At 31.2% G+C, this 11,943-nt stretch overlaps 1 protein-coding gene across 1 annotated transcript; it reads right to left on the reverse strand.

Annotated features, from left to right (window-relative positions):
* Positions 1–89: 89 nt before the first annotated feature.
* LOC133643431 (elastase-1-like) lies at positions 90–6,637 on the reverse strand. The gene is made up of 8 exons (XM_062038001.1): positions 6,500–6,637; positions 6,307–6,404; positions 6,134–6,234; positions 2,768–2,893; positions 2,552–2,688; positions 520–662; positions 275–424; positions 90–193 (listed from the first exon to the last, which is right to left on the reverse strand). The coding sequence occupies exons 1-8, from the start codon at positions 6,594–6,596 to the stop codon at positions 182–184; spliced, it is 864 nt and encodes a 287-aa protein (XP_061893985.1). The 5' UTR covers positions 6,597–6,637; the 3' UTR covers positions 90–181.
* Positions 6,638–11,943: the final 5,306 nt, after the last annotated feature.

An 11,943-nucleotide genomic window follows, 5' to 3' on the forward strand; every position in this document is an offset into this window, starting at 1 on the left:
TCTATCTATCTATCTATCCGATGAAACGGAGTGCATTTGAGTGTAAGAAAACACTCCTTTTGTTTAGCCTGAAAAAAAAGAAGTAATGATTTAAAGTAAAGTAAAGGAACTTTATTTTGTGGGACCGAATAATCGATGCTTTGGTCCACATGCTGTCTTTTTTTTTTTTAAACTGGTGTGTTTACATCATGATCTGCAAACCAGAAAGAAAAAAAAGAAATGAGTGGAGAACACGATAGTGTCGTGTAATAAGAACCTGCAGGACGCCACCAACCGAGTCCATCCATTCGTTGTAGGCGGACACGCGGGTGAAGACGGTGGGCTTCCTGATGGCGTTGCATCCCCTGCCGGACACGAAGCTGGCGATGCCGTGCACGTAGTACTTGCCGTTCACCAGGCAGTTCAGAGGCCCGCCTGAGTCGCCCTGAGGTCAAAAACACATACAGTCCACTCTCTCTTCCACTTTGCCGGTTATTATTATTATTATTATTATTATTATTATTATTATTATGCGCTCACGTTGCATCCGGACTCAGCGGCACCGCCGGCGCACACCATGGAGGTCTTGATGGTGCTGCCCCACCAACTGGAGCTGGTGCAGGTCTGGTGGCCGACCAGAGGAAGGTAAGCCTGCTTCAGCTGAGGGGAGAGGCTTCCTCCGGCTAGGCACAAAACATAGCATCAATTCCGGACTCTAAAACGCCACTTTTTTCCTGCGCTTTAAACCCTGCGGCGTATACAAACCCCGTTTCCATATGAGTTGGGAAATTGTGTTAGATGTTTCAACCCATATTCATGTCACGTTATCGATGGAAAAATGATTTGCCTTAGCAACTAATAGACATCGAGAGTAACAAATGGTAGAAAATGTATTACAAAGGACAGATAAAAAATTAAAAATAAAATAAAATAAAATATATATATATATATATATATTTAAAAAAAAAATTAGGACTTGGTGGGCCGTATCCTGCCCGCGGGCCGCAGCTTAGGGACCCCTGGTTTACCTGATTGGAGATCTAGCTTCCGCAGCTAGTGGGTCCATGACGATGACTTCTGTTTTGTTTAATCTGCCGTTTTACTGCCTTGTTACAAACACCGTTTGGAAACTATTAAGGTATGTAAATAAACATTTACAAAGTATTTCCGTATAAATAACAAATTCCACAACGTGTGCCTTATAGTCCGGTGCGGCTAATATATGGGAAAAATATATACAAATTTGGTGGGGTGCGGCTTATATCCCCGTGCGTTCTATAGTCCGTAAAATTGTGGAGTATTTTAGTCTGTTTTGCTCAGGGGTCCTCAAACTTTTTGACTTGGGGGCTGCATTGGGTTAAAACAATTTGGCCGGGGGCCGGGCTGTATGAGTGCGAACTTGCCGCGATGATGTCACGTTATCGATGGAAAAATGATTTGCCTGAGCGGCTAATAGACATAGAGAGTAACAAATGGTAGAAAATGGATTAGAAAGGAAAGATTAAAAAAAAATATATATATGTATATATATATATATGTTTATATATATATTTAAAAAAAATAAATAATCAAAATTAGGACTTGGTGGGCCGTATCCTGCCCGCGGGCTGTAGCTTAGGGACCCCTGGTTTACCTGATTGGAGAGCTAGCTTCCGCAGCTAGTGGGTCCATGACGATGACTTCTGTTTTGTTTGATCAGCCATTTTACTGCCTTGTTACAAACACCGTTTGGAAACTATTAAGGTATGTAAATAAACATTTACAAAGTATTTCCGTATAAATAACTCATTTCTAGGGATGTCCGATAATGGCTTTTTGCCGATATCCGATATTCCGATATTGTCCAACTCTTTAATTACCGATACCGATATCAACCGATACCGATATATACAGTCGTGGAATTAACACATTATTATGCCTAATTTGGACAACCAGGTATGGTGAAGATAAGGTTGTTTTTTAAAAAAATAAAATAAAATAAGATAAATAAATTAAAAACATTTTCTTGAATACAAAAGAAAGTAAAACAATATAAAAACAGTTACATAGAAACTAGTAATTAATGAAAATGAGTAAAATGAAGTGTTAAAGGTTAGTACTATTAGTGGAGCAGCAGCACGCACAATCATGTGTGCTTACGGACTGTATCCCTTGCAGACTGTATTGATATATATTGATATATAATGTAGGAAGCAGAATATTGATAACAGAAAGAAATGGGGGAGGGAGGTTTTTTGGGTTGGTGCACTAATTGTAAGTGTATCTTGTGTTTTTTATGTGGATTTAATAAAAAAAAAAAAACAAAAAAAAAAAAAACGATACCGATGATAAAAAAAACGATACCGATAATTTCCGATATTACATTTTAAAGCATTTATCATCTCTACTCTACTCTACATCTCTACTCATTTCACAACATATATATGTGTGCCTTATAGTCCGGTGCGGCTAATATATGGGAAAAATATTACAAGATTTGGTGGGTGCGGCTTATATCCCTTGTGCGCTCTATAGTCCGTAAAATCGGGTAAATCTGAAAATAAACAGCACTCTGACGCGATGAGCCACGTACTGGAGGTGCGTCCCCATCCGGTGATGTAGCAACGGTTGTTGTGGGGCAGGATCTGTCCGGAGGGAGGCAGGGAGCCCAGCTGGACGTAGGAGTTGAGGGTGGCCTCAGAGGTCAGACGCAGCAGGGCGATGTCATACCTGGGTCACACTTCAGTCAGAACCACATGCACACCTGCATTGGATGGCATTATACCACCAATAACAGCAACGTCCTCACCCGCCGCCCACGTTGTTGGAGTTCCATCTGGGGTGGATGTAAACCTTGCTCACGCTCATGACCTGCTCTCTTCCGGAGTTGCTGTTGAGGTCGTGCTCGCCCAGCAACACCCGCCAGGTCCTGCGACTGTCGTGTTCGAAAGCGGGATAAAGTTACAACTTGTTGAGGAGATGGCTGCTTAGTTTTAGTATAAGGACCCACCACAAAGCACTATTTTTTTTTTAACAAGAAATGAAAAAAACATTTTTGTTTTATATTTAATACAGAGCAGTGATTTAATTGCTCAATTGTTTTTTCCTCAAATATTTTGTATTTGCCTGACTGGCATATACCATCTTTAAAAGTTGACTCATGGGGTAAAAATGATTGTGCTCCACAATTGTTATGATCTGTCATATCTAAAAAAAAAAAAGTATAAATAAAAACTACTTAAATAAGTAAAAAAATAAATAAATAATACAAATATAAAGATATATAATATATGTATATATATATATATATATATATATATATATATATATATATATATATATATATATATATATATATATATATATATATATATATATATATATATATATATATATATATATATATATATATATATATACACATAATCTTTATATTTATATCATTTATATATAGTTTTAAATACTTATTTAAAAGGTTTTTATCCATACTTTTATTCAATTAAATGTTGTATTCTTTATATATACATACATACATACATACATATATATATATATATATATATATATATATATATATATATATATATATATATATATATATATATATATATATATATATATATATACATAATATTTATATTTATATCATTTATATATATTTTTAAATACTTATTTAAAAGGTTTTTATCCATACTTTTATTCAATTAAATGTTGTATTCTTTATATATACATATATATATATATATATATATATATATATATATATATATATATATATATATATATATATATTTATATATATATATATATATATATATATATATATATATATATATATATATATAAGCTATTATATATATATATATATATATATATATATATATATATATATATATATATATATATATATATATATATATATATATATAAGCTATTTGCTTGACTTTTATTTAATTCCATTTTTTAATCTTTATATATATATATATATATATATATATATATATATATATATATATATATATATATATATATATATATATATATATATATACATATATATATTCTATTTTTTAAATCTTTACATATATATATATATATATATATATATATATATATATATATATATATATATATATATATATATATAAATAAAAATATATATATATATATATAAAGATTAAAAAATAGAATTAAATATGCATAAAAACCTTTTAAACAAGTATTTTAAAATATATATAAATTATATAAATATTAAAAAAAAAAAAATAAATAAAAAAAATTAAAAAAAAATAAATAAATATATATATATATATATATATATATATATATATATATATATATATATATATATATATATATATATATATATATATATATATATATATAGATGTATTTATTTAAAAATAAATTTAACAAATAAAAATGTAAAAAATAATTTATAAATAAATTTATCATTTAATTGAATAATAAAACAATTGTTAAAAAAGGTTTATGGACCACGGATGTGTTAGACGGATAGAATGAAAATTAAATTAGCAATTTAAAATAGTCGAAGAGGAGTACTCTATTACAATGTGTTTTTTAGAAAAATATTTTGTATTTGCTAGACTGGCATATAGAATCTTTAAAAATGATTGTGCGCCACAAATTAGAGAAATAATTCCAACGACTGTTGATCTGTCAATATCTAATAAAAATAAAAAATACAAATATATATAAAACATTTAAAATAAGTATTAATATATATATAAAAAGGATAAAGATGTATTTTTAATTTTTTTTTTTAACAAATCAAAATTGAATATATATATATACATACATACATAATCTTTATATTTATATCATTTATATATATTTTTAAATACTTATTTAAAAGGTTTTTATCATCCATACTTTTATTCAATTAAATTTTGTATTCTTTATATACAGTATACAGTATATATATATATATATATATATATATATATATATATATATATATATATATATATATATATATATATATATATATATATATATATATATATATATATATATATATATATATATATAAATAAGCTATTATATATATATATATATATATATATATATATATATATATATATATATATATAAGCTATTTGCTTGACTTTTATTTAATTCTATTTTTTAATCTTTATATATATATATATATATATATATATATATATATATATATATATACATATATATATATTCTATTTTTTTAATCTTTACATATATATATATATATATATATATATATAAATATTAAAAAATAGAATTAAATATGCATAAAAACCTTTTAAACAAGTATTTTAAAATATATATAAATTATATAAATATTAAAAAAAAAAAAAAAAAAAAAAAAAAAAAATATATATATATATATATATATATATATATATATATATATATATATATATATATATATATATATATATATATATATGTATAAATATATATAGATGTATTTATTTAAAAATAAATTTAACAAATAAAAATGTAAAAAATAATTTATAAATTAATTAATCATTTAATTGAATAATAAAACAATTGTTAAAAAAGTTTTATGGACCACAGATGTGTTAGACAGATAGAATGAAAATTAGCAATTTAAAATAGTCGAAGAGGAGTACTCTATTACAATGTGTTTTTTAGAAAAATATTTTGTATTTGCTAGACTGGCATATAGAATCTTTAAAAATGATTGTGCGCCACAAATTAGAGAAAGAATTCCAACGACTGTTGATCTGTCAATATCTAATAAAAATAAAAAATAAAAATATATATAAAACATTTAAAATAAGTATTAATATATATATAAAAAGGATAAAGATGTATTTTTAATTTTTTTTTTTAACAAATCAAAATTGTAGAAATAATTTACAAAACATTCATTAATTTAATTGAATAATAAAATAATTGTTAAAAAAGTTTATAGACCACAGATGTGATTTACAACATTACAAATAGAACGACAATTAAATTAGCAATTTAAAAAAAAGTAAACTACAAAAAAAGAGGAATGTTGTATTATTTTCAACAATAAGGTTGGTGCCTGCCAAGTTTTTTAATAAAACAATATAATTGCACCCCAAAAAAAAAAATAAAGGTTTAAATTGAATGCCGTGGTGGTCGCCATCATGTTACCTTGTCAAAATAAAATATTTATCACCTGTCCACGCAGTGAGCGGCGGTCATGACCCAGCCTTTCTCAATCAGGGTTCCTCCGCAGGTGTGGTAGAACCTGCTGCCAGACTGGTACTGGAGAGAGATCTAACGGAGGCGGGATAGTCGTACACGTAAACCTCTGAAACGCAAACCTTGTATAAACACTGCGTGGATTACCTGCCAGGGCCAAGAGTTGGGTCTGGCCACCTCACCTCCGACCACCCTCTCCAGGCTGTCCTCCAGATACCTGGGCTGGGGCTCCAGCTCGGCCACCACTGGTTGGGAAACATCATCAACTTAGTCCAAATAACCGATGCAGAGTCGGTGGACCAGTGATCAACACTTGAGGACTTCAGGGTGGTTTTCTTACCTAGGGCCGCCAGAGTAGTCAAAACCAAAAACCTCAGCATGTCTGCAAAGCGTCTCCAATGTTTCTGCAGAGGAGGCCAGGGTTCCCCCCGCTGCATTTATACCTCGGCTCAACCTTCAGTCGTGCACCTGTTGACGCTCCCACGCTTTGTTATCGCACCTGTGCAGCGGCGTGCTTGAGAGTGAGGAATGACACGTCGACGGTATCGAGTCACATTGGAAACATTCGGAAAAAGAAAAAAAAGTTTTCCGTGCGTTTTCGATTGATGCGAGTCCAACGCTGATCACATGCAGGTCCAAAAGTATTTGGACAGCGGGTTTGTTCACAGGCGAGCAAATAAAACAATGAAAATGCACTGCAAAAAGTGCATTTTCATTTCACAAAAATGAGGGGTATTTTATTTGAACTAAGCAAAATTATCTGCCAATTGTCAAGACTTTCCAAAACAAGTAAAATTAGCTAACCTCAATGAACCCCAAAATAGCTTAAAATAAGTATATTCTCACTAATAACAAGTGCACTTTTCTTGGCAGAATTTTTTTTTTTGACCTTTTTGCTCAATATGTTGAAACATATTCTTAAATGAAGTAAATGCTAGTGCCATTATCTTGACATAATGATATGCGCTCGGCATTACATTTCTTGAAACCAGCAAACTTATACTAAAAACTAGTTTATTGTTCTTAATGGAAAGACAACAAGGCAAGCGCTTGTTACTCTCGGGGTCTCCTAGCCGCTCAGGCAAATCATATTGTCTAAAAATGCATTTTTCCATGGATAACATGACATCATCGCGCCAAGTGCGTGCTCTTTCAGTCAATTAGTGCGCATATATACAGCCCGGCCCCCGGACAAAAATTTTTTAATTGTAATTTTGAATAATTTATCTGAATGTGCATGAACTATTTCTCTTCGAAATTGTTTGAAATATCACATGTTAAATGTTTAAATATCAAATGTCAGTTTACTGTACTGTGCCAACTGTACTACTATATGAGTACGTGTTTTCTATTGTTTCATTGAAAATAAAACAGCAAAGTCCATTTGGCTGTCATCTGTTTTAATTATGAGACACAATTGTGTCAAAATCATGATTTTTTGTTTTCATGCTTGAAATAAGAAATGATTAGTTTAAAAAAGTAGTTTTCTACTTGTGAGTGTTGATGACACAACAGTTGATATTCTAGTTTCAAGCATGTTTTACTCAATATAGCTCATCAAATCTCAGCAACAAGCTGTAATATCTTACTGACATCATTTAGGAGCAAAACCCTTAAAACAAGTAAAACACTCTAACATAAAATCTGCGTAGTGAGAAGAATGATCTTATCAGACAGAAAATAAGCAAATATCACCCTTATTTTACACATTTCATCTTACTTAGATTTCAGTTTTTGCAGTGTATGCTATGAGATTATTTTCATATTTAACCTCTTAAGGCCCAAGCTGTTTGTCTACATGCTTTTTTATTTATTTCTTTTTGCTATTTGGGCTTATTGGACCCTAATTAGAATAAAAACTAAGAATCATCTTTTTATATGATGTACTTAGTCCATAAGTACACAAACGTGTACTTCATGTTTAGTGACATGCTAAATCTTATTTTTACACCCCCCCCCCCCCCCAAATTCCATTGTATTTTATACTCTTCTGACACCACCAGATGGCAGTATAAGTGTCCACATAAGTGGCCATAAGACCCCAATTCAGTAGTGTACACAATTTTGGAAATAAGTGCTAAAAGGTGCTGTCCACGCATGTGGCCACGAAGCCTTTAGAGCATACCTGGGCAAAGTAAGGCCCGGGGGCCACATGCGGCCCGTTGAGCTTTTCAATCTGGCCCGCCGGACATTCCCAAATAATTTTTTTTAGATCTTTAAGATGGAAACTGTAGGTGGTTTTTTTTTATCCTTCCCGTTTATGTATAGCTGTGTTTGTGGCATTTGTTGCGTTTCGCTTGATTGTCAAATATGTGGATGGAGAGGGGGTGTGACGTTCATATGTTGTCAATATTCAGTGTTTTATCCTTCATAGTTAATATTGTAAATCCCACATTCTTTATTTTCATGTACATTCTGGGTGTCTCATTCAGTAAAAAAAAAGTAAAATTCCATTCCGTTTTTTAAGGCGGTCTGTCATAACGTTTTTAGCATTCATTATTGTGAGGTTTTGTATTAGTGTTCCTGATAATAGACACATTTTTTTCTCTAAATTTGGCCCCCCGAGTCAAAATAATTGCCCAGGCCTGCTTCAGAGGTTAAATAAAGTGATATATTACAGCTAGTGGTATTCATTTAAGTACATTGTTTTTTTTCTTCCTATATTTAAACACGGTGTTACTGTTCAAACTCTTTTTAATGTTACAGTGGCCAAATTGTGCCTACGCTTTGAACCTTGCAGCTGATAAAACGACGGGGCTAATTTATTGATTGGAGAGCTAGCATGACGATGACTTCTGTTTTGTTTGATCAGCCGTTTTACTGCCGTGTTACAGACACCGTTTGGAAACAATTTAGGTATGCAAATAAACATTTACAAAATATTTATGTGTAAAAAAAAACAAAAAACATTTCAAAATGTATACATCTGCGGCTTATAGCCTGGTGTGGCAATTAAATTGAATTTATATATATATATATATATATTTAAAAAAAAAATTACATTAAAAAAAAAAAAAAAAAAAAAAAATATATATATATATATATATATATATATATATATATATATATATATATATATATATATATATATATATATATATATATATATAAACAAAAAATTGCGGACCAATTAAATTAAATTTATATATATATATATATATATATATATATATATATATATATATATATATATATATATATATATATATATATATATATATATATATATATATATATATAAACATTTTTTAAATTTAATTGGTCCGCGCTCAATAGTCTGGAAAATACGATACTTGTTAAATAAAACCTCTGTCTTGTTTTTAATGAATACCTAGGCCTACTATGCTACTGTAATTGAATGTTGGTCATTATGGTGGCACTTGGAGAGCTAGACTTTTCCTGAGGGAACTTGGTGTGCAAAGTTTGAGAAACACTACAATAGAGCATGCATTTTATTTATTTTACTCTTTAGTTAAAGACAAAAATAAAGGCATTGAATTGGCCCCTGACAATGTAAAGTGAATACCTCTTAAATTAAAGCTGCTCGTCATTTCAATTATACCTTGACAGTTTTTTAAACTCATAACGACGGGGTGTATAAATGGTAAAATTATCAAAAGGCAAAGAATTCCGTCTGAAATGACACAAAAATCCGACCGCCGTCCGACCCAATCCACTTTATTTATGTAGCACGTTTCCCAAAGTCAATAAAAGTGTCACAAAGAGCTGCACTGTAGTTAAAACACACATTAAAAAGCAGGATAAACCTAAAGACAGTCTGTCGTGAAAAACAACAACATTTAACTAACACATACAATACATAAAAGACAATAAAATAGACTAAGATCACACAACTCTCATTCTGGTTTAAAAGCCAATAAAAAAGATGTTTTAAGACGTGATTTGAATCTCAATAAAAGAGGGAGACGTCCGAATAAACAGAGGGAGACCCGTTCCAAACTTTCAGAGCCACAGCAAAAAAAAAAAAAGAAAAAAGGAGCGATATCTCTTCGATCGTGTTTTTGGGACGACACGAAGAAATTGCTCGGCAGACCTCAAGAGACCTTGTGGGGGTGTCCGTTCTGGAAATATCTGAAGTATAAAGTGGTGATGATTCTTTAGGAGATTTAAAAACAAACAATAGAATTTTCAAATGAATTCTAAAATGAAAATGATTACACTTTATTTTTTTTTATTTTTTATTTTTTAAATGTTTTAGGCCCTTTTTTTTTTTTTAAAGGAAACTTTGTGTGACAGACACTTTACAGGAGCCAAGCGTGCGGTTTCTAACAAGGTTTTTTAACGCACGTAGGTAGGGATGTCCGATAATGGCTTTTTGCCGATATCCGATATTCCGATATTGTCCAACTCTTTAATTACCGATACCGATATCAACCGATATATGCAGTCGTGGAATTAACACATTATTATGCCTAATTTGGACAACCAGGTATGGTGAAGATAAGGTACTTTAAAAAAAAATAAAATAAAATAAGATAACTAAATTAAAAACATTTTCTTGAATAAAAAAGAAAGTAAAACAATATAAAAACAGTTACATAGAAACTAGTAATGAATGAAAATGAGTAAAATGAAGTGTTAAAGGTTAGTACTATTAGTGGAGCAGCAGCACGCACAATCATGTGTGCTTACGGACTGTATCCCTTGCAGACTGTATTGATATATATTGATATATAATGTAGGAACCAGAATATTGATAACAGAAAGAAATTGGGGGAGGGAGGTTTTTTGGGTTGGTGCACTAATTGTAAGTGTATCTTGTGTTTTTTATGTTGATTTAATAAAAAAAACAAAAAACAAAAAAAACCCCGATACAGATAATAAAAAAAACGATACCGATAATTTCCGATATTACATTTTAACGCATTTATCGGCCGATAATATCGGCAGGCCGATATTATCGGACATCCCTACACGTAGGGTTTTATCAAAGTCTTTCTTCCGCAGAACGTGACTTTTCAGTCCCGTCCGTATCCTCTCTCTTCTCCTGCTCCCCGGGCCGCTTACTGTTAAAGACAACAGATGATTAGATTAACACGTAGCACTTGTGAAATCTAATCACCCGCCGGCTGTGTCTCGCCGTCAGCACTGCCACGCCCCCCCCCCCCCCCCCCCCCTTCTGATGGTGCTCTGTCCTCAGCACCATGGACAGAGGCGGTGACCTTTGCTCCTGTGGTATAGAGGCGGTATAGCACCAAATATGATTCATTAGTATCGCGGTACTATACTAGTACCCTACTATCTACCTCTAACAACCAAAAAGCTGTGAAAAATATGATGCTATGCTCCAAACTTAAACTATTTACAGAACTTGTGTGAGCCTATAACTATACACATTACTACATACTGTATAGAACTACATATATATAGTTTACATTGTACTATAATTACTTTATTGAACTAACAAACCCCTGGCGCTGCATTGTACTGTTTTTGTTTTAGTTGTCCTTGTTCATATGTTTGTGTGTAAATGTTGAACTTTATAAATAAAGGTATATTAAAAAAAAACAATAATAAAAACAAACAAACAACTGCTATAGCTAACTGTAGAGGTTGCCCTCTAGTGGGTTATGCAGACCACCACACACTGCCAGGAGAGCCAGGAGTTCCGGGTATAACACTGTTTTAATTTCATAAATAGTGCAGTGCAGGTCTTTCTGCTTTTCAGCACAACTACTCGTCTCATCACGGCTGCTGCTAATAAAGGCGACAGGTGATCAGATAACATGGCCCACCTGGGCCATCTACGCACCTGTCGCTGTC

The sequence above is a fragment of the Entelurus aequoreus genome, linkage group LG26, assembly GCF_033978785.1.
Source record: "Entelurus aequoreus isolate RoL-2023_Sb linkage group LG26, RoL_Eaeq_v1.1, whole genome shotgun sequence".
Taxonomy (NCBI): Eukaryota; Metazoa; Chordata; class Actinopteri; order Syngnathiformes; family Syngnathidae; genus Entelurus; species Entelurus aequoreus.